The following is an 18,285-nucleotide window of genomic DNA, read 5'->3' on the forward strand; positions in this document are numbered from 1 at the left end:
GGTGGTTGCAAATTGTTTGCCATTCCTTCTAGGGAGAAGGGGAGGCTCTCTCCTCAACCTGGGACTCTGGGCTGAGCCTATGACTCACTTTGACCAACAGAATTTGGTGGCAGAAATGAGGCCAAGTGACTTCTGAAGCTAGATCTTAGGAAGCCTTTCAGCTTCCACCTGGGTCTCTAGGAACACTGTCTCAGGGGAAGCCAACTGCCATGTGGGAAGTTGGACTAGCTTGAGCCAGCCATGCAGTCAGGAAGCCCAAGCAGCCACATGGTGCCAGACGAGTAAGTGCAGAAGCCATCTTGCACATCCAGCCTCAGAGTTAGATGACTGTGGCTCCAGCTGTCTTCACACTGTAGCTACACAAGGGAACTCTGCCCAGATGAGCCCAACCAGGGGACTCTACTGTAGGAGATAAGAAATAGTTTTAAGCCACTAAGTTTTAGGGTGCTGTTACACAGCAATGGATAACTAGAACAAGTAGGAACATTCTCATCATTTTTTAAAGAAACCAAGGCACTGAAAAGTCAAGTGACTTACCCAAGATCACTTGATGGAGTGGGCATTCTGGCCTAGATTGTCTGCAAGGCCTGTGCTTTTCATTTCTAGGCTACACCACTCTGAAATTAATTCATATTTGCTTTTTCTTGTTTTTTTTTTTTTTTTCTTTACAATACTGGTAGTCAGTATTAGGTTGAGAGCTGGTCCTAAGAACTTCTTTCCTTCTCACTGTAGATCTTCATAAACAATGAATGGCACGATGCCGTCAGCAGGAAAACATTCCCCACCGTCAATCCGTCCACTGGAGAGGTCATCTGTCAGGTAGCTGAAGGGGACAAGGTAAGAACTGGTGACTTACCTTGGGGGAGGGATGGATTCATTTTCTATTTTATATGTTTTTGTGTGGCGAAAGCTTTACCATATATGTGTATTACTTTCACAAGTAACAGATGCCAATGAAAAATTCCGAGTAAATTATTCAATAGAAACTTGCCTGCAGACAATGGTGTTAATTCACTTAGTGTAGAACTATAGACTTGGAAGTGAATTCGGCAAATATCTAATAGAGTGTCTCCTTTCCAGACCTGGAAGTTGAAGGTCAGAGATGGAAACCTTGTTGGGTAGAATTTGGGTCTCCTAAGATCTAGCTCCTCTGGAGGTTTGAATTGTATAGACTGTAGGAACCAATCGAAACTGATAATATTATGTTTAAAATTTTTTAATTAGACTCTAAGTAAAAATACTTTATGTTTTTGGCCGGGCGCAGTGGCTCAGGCCTGTAATCCCAGCACTTTGGGAGGCTGAGGTGGGAGGATCACTTGAGCCCAGGAATTTGAGACCAGCCTGGGGAAACATACTGAGATACCATCTCTAAAGTAAACAAAGAAACAAGTAAATAATTTAAAAATAAGAAAATACAGGCCAGGCGCGGTGGCTCATGCCTGTAATCCCAGCCCTTTGGGAGGCCGAGGCAGGCGGATCATGAGGTCAGGAGTTTGAGACCAGCCTGACCAACATGGTGAAACCCCGTCTCTACTAAAAATACAAAAATTAGCCGGGTGTGGTGGCGTCTGCCTGTAATCCCAGCTACTCAGGAGGCTGAGGCAGGAGAATTGCTTGAACCCGGGAGGCGGAGGTTGTAGTGAGCTGAGATTGCGCCACTACACTCCAGCCGGGGGCGACAGAGCGAGACTTCGTCTCAAAAAAGAAAAAAAAGAAAATACAGAAATTATCCGGATTCTCATTCCCACCAGGACTTCATGAAAGGAGGGGACGGTCATGTTATTCAACCCCATTGCTGAAGTCTGGTGCTTGTCAGGGCTCTGCCGGGCTAGGAACATTGTTTATGGGGCAGGTTTTCTGTGCAGTGATGTGCTGATGACCTTCTGGATGTGTTTGTATTCGGAGCTGGTTATTACTGAGAAGGCCTGAGTTTTCCAGGAAGGCTTGAGTTTTCCTGTGTTTTCTAGGAAGATGTGGACAAGGCAGTGAAGGCCGCCCGGGCTGCCTTCCAACTGGGCTCACCTTGGCGCCGCATGGACGCATCACACAGGGGCCGGCTGCTGAACCGCCTGGCCGATCTGATCGAGCGGGACCGGACCTACCTGGCGGTGAGTCCTCAGCCCTTCTCCCCCTCAGATCCCACTTGGCGAATGGGCTCGCAGCATCCTGTGAACAGCCAGGAACCAAGCATCCTGTGAACAGCCAGGGGCCACACATCTGACGTGGGACTGATGGGAATGGCGTAGGATGGACACCTTTAGGGGGCACCTCTGTACTAACCAGAGGAGCCCTTTCCGTGTCTTCTTTGTTTTTTTGTTTTGTTTTGCTTTTTTGAGATGGAGTCTCACTCTGTCGCCCAGGCTGGAGTGCAGTGGCGACATCTCGGCTCACTGCAACCTCCACCTCCTGGGTTCAAGTGATTCTCCTGCCTCAGCCTCCCAAGTGGCTGGGATTACAGGCACAAGCCACCACGCCCAGCTAATTTGTGTATTTTTAGTAGAGACAGGGCTTCACCATGTTGGCCAGGCTGGTCTCCAACTCTTGGGCTCAAGTGATCCACCTGCCTCAGCCTCCCAAAGTGCTGGGATTACAGGCATGAGCCACCACACCCGGCCTTAGTGTCTCCTTTGATGTGGCAGGTTTGGCTAAGCAAGAAGGATCTGGGGGAGGGGAGAGGAGCTGTGTCAGGGAGGCCTTCCCAGGAGAGAGACCCCTGGGAATGGACACCTCTCCCTGGGCCCCTCCATGGTGGGCCTTCTCCCTGGCTCAAGAGGAGAAGAAACCAGGAGGCAATCTCCTCCGAGCCACCATTGATCCTGCACACAGAAGCCAGAGCAAACCTACCAGAAGGTAGATTATACATGGCACTCTGCTCTTATCCCTTCATGGCATGCAGTGTCCTTAGGATAAAATCCTCAACATGGTCTGTAAGACCCAGCCTGCAACATGGCAAGATCCTGTCTCTACAAAAAGTTAAAAAACTAGCTGAGTATGGTGGTACATGCCTGTAGTCCTAGCTACATGGGAGGCTGAGGCAGGAGGATTGCTTGAGTCCAGGAGTTCAAGGCTGCAGTGAGCTGTGGTGGCGCCACTGCGCTCCAGCCTGGGCAACAGAGTCAGAACTTATCTCAAAAAAAAATGACCCAGCCTGTTCTAGTTCCATCATCTGAGTCATGCTGCACTGCAGTCCTCACATTCACATGTGCTCCCGAGCCTGGGCTCCCATGCTTGATGGCCAAGCCTCTTTGAGCATCAGCACTTGCACCTGCCTGGGATGCTCTTCGCCCTGCTGCCATCATACCATCCCCTTTGCCCAGTTGCCCCCTACATATCATTTAGGTTCTAGCCTAAAGGGCTCATCTCTGGCTGATGTTTCTAGACAAGGCTGGGCAGCCTGGCTCCCTGCTTTCTATTTTTTAGCACTCTTTTTTATTATTATTATTATTTTTGAGATGGAGTCTCATTCTTCACCCAGGCTGGAGTGCAGTGGCACGATCTCGGCTCACTGCAACCTTTACCTCCCGAGTTCAAGCAATTCTCCTGCCTCAGCCTCCCCACTAGCTGGGATTACAGGTGTGCACCACTAATTTTGTATTTTTGATAAAGTCAGGGTTTCACTGTGTTGGCAAGGCTGGTCTCGAACACCTGACCTCAGGTGATCTACCCGCCTCGGCCTCCCAAAGTGCTGGGATTATAGGTGCGAGTCACTATGTCCAGCCTCTAGCACTCTTAACTCATGTGACTGAGGACTTGTGTCATTATGCACGGTCTCTTTGCTCTGTAAGTTCCACGCTGGTCTCTATCCCAACACCTGGGTATGGTAGAGAGCAGAAGCTAAAAGAGTGTGTTTGTGAAATCACTGAGTGAGAAGTTGGTGCCTCATCCTGCCTGGCCCCCTTCCTCCTCCTCCCTGCCTTTGGAGAGACCATGGCAATAGTCCAGAGATGCCAGTGATATTTGGCAGCACAAAGGGGACTCTCACCCTGGGCTTGCACCAGCCCTTCTCAATCCCAGCCTTGGCGCCCTCTATCAGCCCTTTGTTTTCCTCTCATTCCTGCACCCATGTCTCTGCTGACCTTGTTTTCTTCTCAGGCCTTGGAGACCCTGGACAATGGCAAGCCCTATGTCATCTCCTACCTGGTGGATTTGGACATGGTCCTCAAATGTCTCCGGTATGGGCTCAGCTTTCCTGTTCTTTGTTCTGGCAGGGGAAAAGGGGAGGCGACATTGTTAGGAGGTAAAAATTAAATTACAAAAATTCAAAAGGGGCAGGGCATGGTATCTCATGCCTATAATCCTAGCACTTTGGGAGGCTGAGCCAGGCGGATTATGTGAGGTCAAGAGTTTGAGACCAGCCTGGCCAACATGATGAAACCCCATCTCTACTAAAAATATAAAAATTAGCTGAGCATGGTGGCACACACCTGTAATACCAGCTACTCAGGAGGCTAAGGTAGAAGAATCTCTTGATCCCTGGAAGGGAGGTCACAGTGAGAGAAGATGATGCCACTGCACTCCAGCCTAGGTGACAGAGTGAGACTCTGTCTCAAAAACAAAAACGAAAAACAAATAAATTACAAAACTTCAAAAGGTTCACAGGAGTCAGAGAAGCCTACTCCATTTAGACTCCAGCTCATGGGAAAATCCTTCAATATCACAAATTGTGACTTAGTCATAAATGCTTTATTTTGTTCTTGAGTCACTTTTGGTACTTTCTGTGTCACTTAGAACTTGTCCATTTTATCGAGGTTATCTAATTTGTTGGTATACAATTGTTCACGGTATTCTCTTATAATCCTTTTTATCTCTGTAAGATCTGTAGTGATGTCTTCATTTTCAGTTTTACTTATTTGGGTCTTCTCTGTGTTTCTTAGCCTAGCTAAAGTTTGTCTATTTCGTGAATGTTTTCAAAGAACCAAACTTTTGGTTTTGCTTATTTTATTGTTTTTCTATTCAAGAAAATACTCTCTGTTTCAGTCTTTATTATTTTGTCTATCTCTGTTTCAGTCTTTATTATTTCCTTCCTTTTACTAGCTCTGGGTTTAGTTTAATGAAAAATGTTTTATTGATTGATTGATTTATTATTATTATTATTACTTTTTGAGACAGAGTCTCGCTCTGTCGCCCAGGCTGGAGTGCAGTGGCGCGATCTCCGCTCACTGCAAACTCCGCCTCCCGGGTTCATGCCATTCTCCTGCCTCAGCCTCCTGAGTAGCTGGGACTACAGGCGCACGCCACCACGCCTGGCTAATGTTTTGTATTTTTAGTAGAGATGGGGTTTCACCGTGTTGGCCAGGATGGTCTCCATCTCCTGACCTAGTGATCCACCTTCCTTGGCCATCCAAAGTGCTGGGATTACAGGAGTGAGTCACTGCGCCCGGCCAATTGATTGATAATTTTAGTTTTTTTTTTTTTGAGGCAGGGTCTCACTCTGTTGCCCAGGCTGGAGTGCAGTGGCACAATCATAGTTGACTGCAGCATTGACCTTCTGGGCTCAAGCAATCTTCCCACCTCAGCCTCCTAAGTAGCTGGGATCACAGGCGTGCACCACCACGCCTGGATACTTTTTAAATTTTTTGTATAGACGGGGGTCTTACTATGTTGCCCAGGCTAGTTTTGGACTCCTGGGCTCAAGCGATCTTCCCACCTTGGCCTCCCAAAGTGCTGGGATTACAGGCACGAGTTACTATGCCCAACAATCATAAACATTTCAATGACCAAGGAACAAGAGCTTTGTTAGAGCCCTTGTGTTGGAGCTGCCAGAAATTCACTGAGGCTGGGCACAGTGGCTCACACCTATAATCCCAGCACTTTGGGAGGCTGAGGTGGGTGGATCATTTGAGGTCAGGAGTCCATGAGCAGCCTGGCGAACATGGTGAAACCCCATCTCTACTAAATATACAAAAATTAACCAGGCAGTAGTGGCACATGCCTATAGTCCCAGCTACTCAGGAGGCTGAGGCACGAGAATCACTTGAACCCAGGAGGTGGAGGTTACAGTGAGCCGAGATCATGCCATTGCACTCCAGTCTGGGTGACAGACTGAGACTCCATCTCAAAAAAAAAAGAAATTCAGTGGAACCCAACTTAGACGATAGAGTCAAGGGGTCTCTAATGCAAAAGGCCATTGAGTCTCACTCACCTCCCTGCTTGCTTCATTCTCCTCAGCGACACTGGCTTTGAGGGCCAGGTTTTTGTTTTGTTTTGTTTTGTTTTTTGAGACAGAGTCTTGCTCTTTTGCCCAGGCTGGAGTGCAGTGGCACGATCTCGGCTCACTGCAAGCTCCGCCTCCCAGGTTCACGCCATTCTTCTGCCTCAGCCTCCCAAGTAGCTGGGACTACAGGCGCCCGCCACCACGCCCGGCTAATTTTTTGTATTTTTAGTAGAGATGGGGTTTCACCATGTTAGCCAGGATGGTCTCGATCTCCTGACCTCGTGATCCACCCGCCTCAGCCTCCCAAAGTGCTTGGATTACAGGCGTGAGCCACCGTGCCCGGCCGAGGGCCAGTTTTTATGTTGGGACCTGGTAGCCCACACCACCTGTTCTTGCACCTCCATGCCTGATTCCAGCCAGGCTAAGCTGTCATCTTTTAGTTGTAATGCCATATTCCTGAGGGAGGACCCTGAGTGGCTGGCCTTGGTTCTGACCAGCTGTGGCCAAGGGTAGACAGATCATTTGTGTACATAGTGGCTGCCTCCCTATGACATGTAAACAGAGATGGTGGGGAGGAAGCAGTGCCATAAGAGTAGACACTGGACAAGAAAACAGTTGGGCCGGGCGCGGTGGCTCATGCCTGTAATCCCAGCACTCTGGGAGGCCAAGGCGTGTGGATCACCTGAGGTCAAGAGTTCGAGACCAGCCTGGCCAACATGATGAAACCCCATCTCTACTAAAAATACAAAACTTAGACGGGCATGGTGGCAGGCACGCTGCTTGTAAGTCTGAGGCAGGAGAATCGCTTGAACCTGGGAGGCGGAGGTTGCAGTGATCTATCGCGCCACTGCACTCCAGCCTGGGGGACAAGCGGGAGACTTTGTCTCAAAAAAAAAAAAAAAAGAAAAAGAAAACAGTCGGTATCCTTCACAACAGGCGCACATAGCCAGCGCGATCACGCCTCCCCGGGGACACTGGGCGATGTCCAGAGACATTTTTGGCAGCCTCGACTGCAAGGGGAAGGGTACTACTGGCATCTAGTGGATAGAAGTCAGAGATGCTGCTCAGCATCGTACAATGTCCAGGACAGTCCCACAACAAAGAATTCTCCAGCCCCAAATGTCAGCAGTGCCAAGTCTGCAAAACTCTCTCTGCAAGGACACCCCAGAGAGAGCAGCCTGGTACATCTCAGTTGGGGCCAAACGCTTTCCTGAATTTTGGCATTTTGCTTTTGTGCTAATGAAATAACTTCTGGGGCTTGCAAAACACGTCATGTAGACTGCGTTTGTATAGATCTGGGGGAGGGAAGGTGCAATGCCTGGGCTTGCATAGATTGGCAACCTCCTAGCTAGCTTTCTTCCAGGGTCACAAACCCATGTTCAAACCCAAGTCACTAGCCAGGTGCTAATGGCTCGAGCCTGTAATCCCAGCACTTTGGGAGGCCAAGGCAGGAGGATCACTTGAGCTCAGGAGTTTGAGAGCAGCCTGGGCAACATAGGGAGACCCGCATCTCTACAAAAAATTTGAAAACATTAGCCAGGCATGGTGACATGTGCCTGTCGTCTCAGCTACTCAGGAGGCTAAGGTGAGAGGATCACTTGAGCCCAGGAGGTCAAGGCTGCAGTGAGTTATGATCGTGCCACTGCACTGCAGCCTGGGCAACTGAGCAAGACCCTGTTTCTTTCTTTTTCTTTTTTCTTTTCTTTTTCTTTTTTTTTGAGACAGAGTCTCGGTCTGTCGCCTGGGCTGGAGTACAGTGGTGCGATCTCGGCTCACTGCAACCTCCGCCTCCCAGGTTCAAGCGATTCTTCTGCCTCAGCCTCCCGAGGTGCTGGGATTACAGGCGCCAGCCACCACGCCCGGCTAATTTTTTGTATTTTTAGTAGAGATGGGGTTTCACCACCTTGGCCAGGCTGGTCTTGAACTCCTGACCTCGTGATCTGCTTACCTAGGCCTCCCAAAGTGCTGGGATTACAAGTGTGAGTCACCATGCCCAGCAAGACCCTGTTTCTTAAAAAAAAAAAAACAAAGAAGGTCAGGCATGGTGGCTCACACTTGTAATCCCAGCACTTTGGGAGGCCGAGGCGGGTATCATGAGGTCAGGAGTTCGAGACCAATCTGGCCAAGGTGGTGAAACCCCGTCTCTACTAAAAATACAAAAAATTAGCCAGGCATAGTGGCAGGTGCCTGTAATCCCAGCTACTCGGGAGGCTGAGGTAGAGAATCGCTTGAACCTGGGAGGCGGAGGTTGCAGTGAGCCGAGATCACACCACTGCACTCCATCCTGGGTGACAGAGCGAGACTCTGTCTCAAAAGAAAGAAAAGAAAGAAAGAAAAAAATTCTAATTCCTGGGCATGAGCCCCAGAGAGTGGGATTGAGTAGATTGGAAGTGGACTCCTGGGATCTGGTGTTTTTTACAAGAACCCCAGGCGATTCTGAGGCTTAAGGGTTAGCTACCTAGATTATTGTGAGCTTCGCAGTCACTTGTCTTTCTCTGAATAAGCCAAAAGCAAGGGCAGTTTTCAGAAAGACTCAGCTGGACCAGTTTGAGTCTTCTCTTTCTGCCAGGGTTTGCAGGGCTCCCTGACAATCATTGATTCGAGCTTGAGCGTTTCTTTTTTAAAGGTATTATGCCGGCTGGGCTGATAAGTACCACGGGAAAACCATTCCCATTGACGGAGACTTCTTCAGCTACACACGCCATGAACCCGTGGGGGTGTGCGGGCAGATTATTCCGGTGAGTCCAGCCTCCCTGGAGTTTCTTCAGGGTGCCCTGAGATTTGGCAGTCTGCCAGGCTCATTGCAGAGGTTCTGGGGGTGGTGTTGGAAGGCAGCCTGGGTGGCAGGTAAGAAGATGGGCTCTGACAAAGCCAATCTGGTTTGAGTCTCAGCCCTGCCGCTCGTGAATTCTGTAACCTTGGGCAAGTCACTTATCCCCCAAGCCTCAGTTTCCCCGTCTGAAAAGTGGAAGTGGGCATAGTGCCTGTCTTAGGGAGGTAATTAGGGCTTAGCATGGTGTCATGGACGTAAAAACACGGATAAATGTGAGTCTGTCATCCTTGTGCACCGCCTGCCTCGTCCATCCATCTTAAAACCACGATGGATGGAGTTAGGGGAGGAAATGCAGGGTTCAGAGAACTCGGTGCTGCTTCTGCCCTCTGGGGTTGCCACCTTCTGCTACCCAGTGTAGTTCTCTGAGGAAGCTTGGATTTCGACAGCGGCTGCTATTTGTTGCAGTGGAATTTCCCACTCCTGATGCAAGCATGGAAGCTGGGCCCAGCCTTGGCGACTGGAAACGTGGTTGTGATGAAGGTAGCTGAGCAGACGCCCCTCACCGCCCTCTATGTGGCCAACTTGATCAAGGAGGTGCGTGGCTTGTCCCGGTCTTAACCTCTAAATGCCCTTGTTGAGGCTTGTTCTAAAGGAGTTCTGAGGAGGGTCTCAGGGGTCCCTAAACAGGGAGGCGTGTTTGTGGAGCCCCCATCATCATGTGAACCAGAGTGGCTCCCTCTTAGCTTTTTTCCACATTGGACTTCACTGCAAGATCCCCTTTGAAGAATTAAAAATATTGCTGTAGGCCAGGCTCGGTGGCTCACACCTGCAATCCCAGCACTTTGGGAGGCCAAAGCAGGAGGATTGCTTGAGTCCAGGAGTTTGAGACCAGCCTGGGCAACACAGCAAGACCCCATCTCTACAAAAAATTAAAAATTAGCTGGGTGGCACGCACCTGTAGTCCAAACTGCTTGGGAGGTTAAGGCAGGAGGATCACTTGAGCCCAGGAGTTTGAGGCTGCAGTGAGCGGTGATCACAACATTGCACTCCAGCCTGGGTGCCAGAGAGAGACTCGGTCTCAAAAAACAAACAAAACCCACTGTTGTTCTAAGTGAATGCAGTCAGGGGAGGGGCAAAGACACAGGGAACCCCAGCGAACAGGCTTCTTCTCCGTCCCATTTAGAATTCCCATGTAGTGCCCCATACAACTAGCTTCTGACCACATGTGTCCTTGGCAGACTGTCCCACCCTCTCTGAGAAAGGATGCGTCTTCCCCTGGTGGAGCCCTTCAGAATAGGAGGGTGACTCCCAGTGTCCCCTGGCTGTTTGCTCACAGGCTGGCTTTCCCCCTGGTGTGGTCAACATTGTGCCTGGATTTGGCCCCACGGCTGGGGCCGCCATTGCCTCCCATGAGGATGTGGACAAAGTGGCATTCACAGGCTCCACTGAGGTAAGGTGACCCTGGCCTCAAGCTTGCAGCCTCCTTGGCCCAGGCTCCCCTTGTCCTCAGTGGACGACATGCTCAAGGTGAGCTCCTGGGTGTCAAGTGGAGGTCTCTTCCTCCAGGACTTGCCCTCTGCAGAGCTCAGGCGAGGACCCTGTAGTTACCAGGAGGGGTGGGCAGGGTTGAGCCTTTTGTGGTCTGGTTGCCACACTAGCTGCCCTTGGGAGGGGCCAGTGTCCCATGTGGACTAAGGAGGCCAGGCCTAGCCAGACTCCACACAGCCCAGAGCTGACCGCTTGCCCCAAATCAAAGCACCTTGGCCAGGTCAGACTCCTTGACCAGGACTATCACTGTGGTTAAAAATTAGCCCTGTGTGGTGGTGTGTGCGTGTGGCCCCAGCTACTCAGAAGGCCGAGGCGGGAGGGTTGCCAGAGCCTGAGAGGTCAAGGCTGCAGTGAGCTGAGATCACGCCACTGCACTCCAGCCTAGGTGACAGAGCGAGACCCTGTCTAAAAGAAAAAAAAAAGTGAATGTCTATTTGGTGAAATTCTCTAGGTCTCTCATGGTCCAGTTGCTCGCTCAAGCCGTGGGGGACTCTGTTCTGTGTCTATAGAGTGCTGGACTCTTTCTCCCTGCACTGAGAGCTCGTTCCTGTCTCTCTGTCCCCACAGATTGGCCGCGTAATCCAGGTTGCTGCCGGGAGCAGCAACCTCAAGAGAGTGACCCTGGAGCTGGGGGGGAAGAGCCCCAACATCATCATGTCAGATGCCGATAGTGAGTTCCCAGCTGGAGGAGGCCTGGCCTTGAAGGCAGTCCTGGCCACCTGTGTTGTGGCTCCAGCCGATCCTGTTGCCCCCAGTGCCCAATGGCATTGGTTGCTGTCCCTTGGGCCTCGGGATAAGACGCCAGCGCAGGGCCTGTGTGGCCTGGCCTTGGCCTGTCCCCAGCCTCTCCCTGGCTGCTCTCTGCATCATCAGGCTAGGCCACGCCCCTGCTATCTGACTCATCCACTCGCCGCCATCACACCCTTTGTCCTGGTTGGCAGTGGGCTCCCTGATCGCCCCTCTTCTCCTTGTATCTGTCTCTGGCACCCAGCAGGCATCAACCCTGACAGTGGTGGGAACACGCTCCATTGGGCAGGCAGCCACCGGGGCCAGGGTCCTCCTCCTCTTCTCACTGTCACCTTTCTGTCCCCTGCCCACTTCCCGCAGTGGATTGGGCCGTGGAACAGGCCCACTTCGCCCTGTTCTTCAACCAGGGCCAGTGCTGCTGTGCCGGCTCCCGGACCTTCGTGCAGGAGGACATCTATGATGAGTTTGTGGAGCGGAGCGTTGCCCGGGCCAAGTCCCGGGTGGTTGGGAACCCCTTTGATAGCAAGACCGAGCAGGGGCCGCAGGTGAGCCAGGCAGTGCAGCAGGGTCTGGGTGTCCAGAGCCAGCATGAGAAGCAGAGAGGGCATCGGGCTCAGATCAGTTGGGACTGGGTTCAGGCCTCAGCTCTACCACACAGCAGCTGTGTGCCTTTGGGAAGCTATGTTCCCTCCCTCAGCCTTCATTTCCCCATCTCGAGCCCTGCCCTGCCTCATTCACAGAGTGGCTGTGATGTGGAAATTAATCCTGGGAAGCACTTTGTAAATTGCATATATGTAACAAATACCAGGAGTGTCTGCAAAAGGGAGTGTGTGTTTCCAAGACCTTGGTCATCAGTAGAAATGTATCCACCAGAAGATACACAGCCCTGTGAACCTTGGTGTCTGAGAGCCATGGTATGGCTGGTGTAGGGACTTTATTTCACTTCATGTTTTGAGCTGTTTGATTTTATTTATTTATTTATTTACCTATTTATATTTTAGAGACAAGGTCTCTGTTGACCAGGCTGGAGTGTAGTGGTGCAATCATACCTCACCTCAGCTTTGAACTCCTGGGCTCAAGCAGTCCTCCTGCCTTTGCCTCTCAAAGTTCTGGGATTACAGACATGAACCACCACACCTGGCCTGGATTTTACTTTTGAGCAGTTGTAGGTTTATAGAAAAATAGAGCTGAACATACAGAGAGTGCCCATATATTACTTTGCACCTCCCTGTTCCCCCAGTTTCCCCTTTATTCACATCCTGCACGAGTGTGGTTCATCTGTTAGTATTGATGAGCCAATACTGGTACCTTATTATTAACTTAAGTCTGTAGTGTATATTTGAGTTTTTTTTTTTTTTTTTTTTTTTTTTGGAGACAGAGTCTTGTTCTGTCGCCCAGGCCTGCAGTGCAGTGACGCGATCTCGACTCATGCCACCCGGGTTCAAGCAATTCTTGTGCCTCAGCCTCCTGAGTAGCTGGGACTACAGGTGCACACCACCACGCCTGGCTAATTTTTTGTATTTTAGTAGAGACAGGGTTTCACTCCGTTGCCCAGGCTGGGCTCGAACTCCTGAGCTCAGGCAATCTGCCATCAAGCACCCAGCCTTGGGGTCATTTTTTGTGTTGTTGTACTTACTATGGGCCTAGGCAAATGTATCATAATATGTATGATACCATCATTCTAGTATCATGTAAATATATTTGTGCCCCGAAACCCCCATCCTCCACCTATTCTTCCCTCTCTTCCTCCCCTGAGCCCTGGCAGTCAACCACTGATTTTTTTTTTTTTTTTTTTTTTGAGACAGAGTCTCGCCGCATCACCAGGCTGGAGTGCAGTGGTGTGATCTCGGCTCACTGCAACCTGTACCTCCTGGGTTCAAGTGATTCTCCTGCCCCAGTCTCCTGAATAGCTGGGACTTACAGGTGCATGCCACCATGCCCAGCGAATTTTTGTATTTTTAGTAGAGACAGGGTTTCACCATGTTGGCCAGGATGGCCTCAATCTCCTGACCTCGTGATCCACCCACCTTGGCCTCCCAAAGTGCTGGGATTACAGGTGTGAGCCATTGTGCCTGGCCAATCTTTTTATTGTCTCTATAGTTTTGCCTTTTCCAGATTGTCTTATACGAATCATACAGTAGGTAGCCTTCTCAGACTGGCTTCTTTCTTTTAGCAGTTTGCATTTCTGGTTCCTCAGTGGAGAGCCACAGCCATGTCTGAGGATGGACTGGCCTTGCCATGGGACAGGGTTATGTGCCCAACATCCCCCTCTTTGATTTTTTTTTAGAGACAGGGTCTTGTTCTGTTGCCCAGGCTGGAATGCAGTGGTGTGATCATGGCTCACTGCAGCCTCAACCTCTTGGCCTCAAGTGATCCTCCTGCTTCAGCCTCCCAAGTAGCTGGGACTACAGGCACACGTCACCACACCTGGCTAACATTCATACTTTTTTTTTTTTTTTTTTTTTTTTTTTTTTTTTTTTTTTTTTTTTTTGAGACAGAGTCTCGCTCTATCGCCCGGGCTGGAGTGCAGTGGCGCAATCTCGGCTCACTGCAAGCTCCGCCTCCGGGGTTCACGCCATTCTCCTGCCTCAGCCTCCGAGTAGCTGGGACTACAGGTGCCCGCCACCGCGCCCGGCTAATTTTTTGTATTTTTTAGTAGAGACGGGGTTTCACCGTGGTCTCGATCTCCTGACCTCGTGATCCGCCCGCCTTGGCCTCCCAAAGTGCTGGGATTACAAGCGTGAGCCACCGCGCCCGGCCAACATTCATACTTTTTGTAGAGATGAGGTCTTGCTATGTTACCCAGGCTGGTCTTGAATTGCTGGGCTCAAGCAGTCCTCCCACCTCAGCCTCCCAAAGTCCTGGGATTGCAGGTGTGAGCCACTGTGCCTGGCCTTCAACATCTCTATCTTTAATAGCTTTATTGAGATATAATTCATGTAGCATAAAATGCACCATTTTAGTGTACGATTCAGTGATTTTTAGTATATTCACAACATTGTGCAACCATCACCACTAATTCTATAATATTGTCATTACCTCCCCTAAATATCCTGTACCCATTAGCAATCACTCCCCATTCCTCCCCCAACCAGGCCCAGGCAACCACCAATCTATGTTCTGCCTGTAGATTTATCTATTGTGGACATTTTGTACAAATGGAATCCTACACTACATGGTTCTTTGTGTCTGGCTTCTTCCACGTAGCCATGTTTTAAAGGTTCATCCATGTTGTAACAAGAATGTATCAGAATATAAAAGGCCAAGTAATATTCCATTGTGTGGATAGACCACATTTTGATTTTTCCCTTAATCTATTGACAGACACTTGATTGTTTCCACCTTTTGGTTACTGTGAATAGTGCAGCTAGGAACACTAACATTTCTTTCTTTCTTTTGAGACAGTCTCGCTCTATCACCCAGGCTGGAGTGCAGTGGCACCATCTCGGCTCACTGCAACCTCCACCTCCTAGGTTCAAACAATTCTCCTGTCTCAGCCTCCTGAGTAGGTGGGACTACAAGTGCACACCACCATGCCCTGCTAATTTTTGTATTTTTAGTAGAGACGGGGTTTCACAAGATGGTCAGGCTGGTCTTGAACTCCTGACCTCAGGTGATCCATCTGCCTCGGCCTCCCAAAGTGCTGAGATTACAGGTATGAGCCACCGCACCTGTCCTAACATTTCTTTTCTTTTTTTTTTTTTTTTTTTGAGACAGAGTCTCGCTCTATCTCCAGGCTAGAGTACAGTGGCACGATCTCGGCTCACTGCAACCTCCACCTCCTGGGTTTGAATGATTCTCCTGCCTCAGCCTCCCGAGTAGCTGAGATTACAGGTGCCCACCACCACGCCCAGCTAATTTTTTGTATCTTTAGTAGAGACGGGGTTTCACCCTGTTGGCCAGGCTGGTCTTGAACTCCTGACCTCGTGATCCGCCCACCTCAGCCTCCCAAAGTGCTGAGATTACAGGCATGAGCCACTGCACCCGTCCTAACATTTCTTTTTGTCTCATTTCTCTTTGTGGCTAATTATTAAGGTAATATAAACTTGCATTAATAATTTTAATGAGAAAGTGTTTAAGCTATATGTGGCAACTCACATCTGTAACCTCAACACTTTGGGAGGCTGAGGCAGGAGAATCTCTTGAGCCCAGGATTTCAAGATCAGCCTGGGCACTACAGCAAGACCTCGTCTCTACTAAAAAAAAAAAAAAATGCAAATCATGACCAGCCTGTCCAACATGGTGAAACCTCATCTCTACTAAAAATACAAAAACTATTCAGGCATGGTGGTGGGCGCCCATAATCCCAGCTACTCGGGAGGCTGAGGCAGGGGAATCACTTGAACCTGGGAGGCAGAGGTTGTGGTGAGCCAAAATCGCGCCACTGCACTGCAGCCTGGGTGACAGAGTGAGACTCTGTTTCAAAAAATAAGTAATTTTTTTTTTCAAAAAAGCAAAAAAAATTAGCTAGACATAGTGATGCGTGCCTATACTCTCAGCTACTTGGGAGGCTGAGGTGGGAGCCCAGAAGGTCAAGCCTGCAGTGAGCAGTGATCACACCACTGCACTGCTGCCTGAGCGACAGAGTGAGACCCTGACTCTTTTAAGAAAAAGGTATTTAATGTAAAAAATAAGACTTTGTTGCATTTCTTTTATTCTCCATCGGTAACCACACATGCACACACAGTTATGTTGTATGTTTATTTTTTTTAAAATAGGCTGGGTGTGGTGGCTAACCCCTGTAATCCTAACACTTGGGAGGGAGGCCAAGGTGAGTCAATTACTTGAGCCCAGGAGTTCGAGACTAGCCTGGGCAACATAGCAAAACTCCATCTCTACTAAAAATATAAAAATTACCCAGGTGTGGTGGTGCACACCTGTGGTCCCAGCTATTCGGGAGACTGAGGTGAGAAGATACGTGAGCTCAGGGAGGTTGAAGTTGCAGTGAGCCATGATTGTGCCACTGCTCTTCAGACTGGGCAATAGAGTGAGACCCTGTCGCCCTTCTCCCCTACCCCATAAAGGAGTATATAGTGCATATTGTTCTACAAGCTTTCCTTCTTTTTTTTTTTTGAGATGAAGTCTTTGTTGCCGAAGCTGGAGTGCAGTGGCATGATCTCGGCTCACTGCAACCTCCACCTCCCTGGTTCAAGCGGTTCTCCTGCCTCAGCCTCCCGAGTAGCTGGGACTACAGGCACGTGCCACCATGCCAAGCTAATTTTTGTATTTTTAGTAGAGACGGGGTTTCACTCTGTTGGCCAGGCTGGTCTCGAACTCTTGACCTCATGATCGGCCTGCCTCGGCCTCCCAAAGTGCTGGGATTACAGGCGTGAGCCACTGCACCCGGCCCAAGCTTTCCTTCTTTTTACAGAATATCTTGGGCCATCTTTCTGTGTCAGTTCACAGATCTATTAGTGGCAACCGAATATATTGGATGCACCGTAATAATTTTAACCAACCCCTCTACTGATTTATACTTAGAATTGTTTCCATCTTTTGCCTTTATAAAATGCTCCCCCAGCCTGGGCAACAAGGCAAAACCCTGTCTCTACTAAAAATACAAAAATTAGCCCAGCATAGTGGCGTATGCCTATAGTCCCAGCTACTCGGAAGGCTGAGGTGGGAGGATCATTTGAGTATGGGAGACGGAGGTTGCAGTGAGTGGAGATTGCACCACTGCACTCCAGCCTGGGTGACAGAGTGAGACCCCGTCTCAAAAACAAAAATACAAAAAAAAAAAAATACTCCCTAGTGAATATCCTTGTTCATTTCTCTTTGTGCATATGTAGAATAAATTCCTGGAAGTTAAATAGCTGGGCCAAAGGGTCTGAGCATATAATTTTTGAGCAATATTAATAAACCACTTGCTCTAAAGGCTGTATCAGCCTGTCATCCTTCTAACAGTGTACGTAACAGTCTCTTGCTATCAGTGTATTTTCTTCCTAAACTTTTTGGTAATCTTATAGTTGAAAAGTAAAAATTGATTTGATGTCCTTTTCTCTGGTAGGCTGAGGAAGTTGGGCCTTTTTTGTGTTTTCTGTTATTGGCCCTGTGTGTTTCCTCTTCTGATCTTGCTTACTCATGACATTGGTCCATTTCCCAGTTGTCTTATTGCCGCATAATTCTAAGCCTGAAGCCTAGGAGAGGTCTGAATCCGATGTCTCCATAACTCTGGGTTCCTTCTCCCACAGGTGGATGAAACTCAGTTTAAGAAGATCCTCGGCTATATCAACACTGGGAAACAAGAGGGGGCGAAGCTGCTGTGTGGTGGGGGCATTGCTGCTGACCGTGGTTACTTCATCCAGCCCACCGTGTTTGGAGACGTGCAGGATGGCATGACCATCGCCAAGGAGGAGGTGAGCACCTGGGGCCGGTGCTTTGGGAACGTTCTTGGCGGGAGGTGAGGTAAACAGTTCAGCCTGGCATCCTGACGCTGTCACCCATCTGCTAGCTTGGGGCCAGATCTCGAGTTATGCCCAGAACCAGTGCCCATAACAAGTTATTCATAGTATGTATCTGATCTTGTCACTCCTCTTCAGCTTGTACTCTCTGTCTGGGAGATTGTCTGCATTCCTCAGCATGGCCTGCAGGCCTTCGTGTCCTGGCCCTCAGAGCCAGGAGTCTAGGAATGACACTGCCTGTTCCTTCCCATGACTTTTTTACTTTCGGTCAGTGTCTTGCTCTGTTGCCCAGACTGGAGTGCAGTGGTATAATCATGGCTCCTTATAGCCTTGAACTCCTGGGCTCAAATGATCCTCCCACCTCAGCCTCCTGAGTAGCTGGGACTACAGGTGCTCACTACTATGCCTGGCTAATTTTTAAAAAATTTTTTAGTAGAGGTTGGGCGCAGTGGCTCACGCCTGTAATCCCAACACTTTGGGATGCCAAGGCGGGTGGATCACCTGAGTCAGGAGTTCGAGACCAGCCTGGCCAACATGGCGAAACCCTGTCTATATTAAAAATAAAAAATTAGCCCGGCGTGGTGGTGCTTGCTTGTAATCCCAGCTACTCTGGAGGCTGAGGCAGGAGAATCGCTTGAACCCGGGAGGCAGAGGTTGCAGTG

General features: G+C 49.5%; 1 protein-coding gene across 3 annotated transcripts in view; it reads left to right on the forward strand.

The window, feature by feature from the left end:
* Window positions 1–18,285, forward strand: part of ALDH2 (aldehyde dehydrogenase 2 family member) — a 38,787-nt gene that overhangs the window by 12,516 nt on the left and 7,986 nt on the right. The window contains exons 2-10 of one of the 3 annotated variants that reach the window (XM_055238717.2): window positions 733–837; window positions 1,968–2,108; window positions 4,093–4,172; window positions 8,781–8,892; window positions 9,393–9,521; window positions 10,264–10,377; window positions 11,043–11,145; window positions 11,583–11,767; window positions 17,414–17,578. In XM_055238717.2, the coding sequence (XP_055094692.1) occupies window positions 733–837; window positions 1,968–2,108; window positions 4,093–4,172; window positions 8,781–8,892; window positions 9,393–9,521; window positions 10,264–10,377; window positions 11,043–11,145; window positions 11,583–11,767; window positions 17,414–17,578 (1,134 nt within the window). The remainder of the gene's footprint in view (window positions 1–732; window positions 838–1,967; window positions 2,109–4,092; window positions 4,173–8,780; window positions 8,893–9,392; window positions 9,522–10,263; window positions 10,378–11,042; window positions 11,146–11,582; window positions 11,768–17,413; window positions 17,579–18,285) is intronic. The other 2 variants (XM_063614488.1, XM_055238718.2) reach the window with 2 other exon arrangements.

The sequence above is a fragment of the Symphalangus syndactylus genome, chromosome 13, assembly GCF_028878055.3.
Source record: "Symphalangus syndactylus isolate Jambi chromosome 13, NHGRI_mSymSyn1-v2.1_pri, whole genome shotgun sequence".
Classification (NCBI taxonomy): domain Eukaryota; kingdom Metazoa; phylum Chordata; class Mammalia; order Primates; family Hylobatidae; genus Symphalangus; species Symphalangus syndactylus.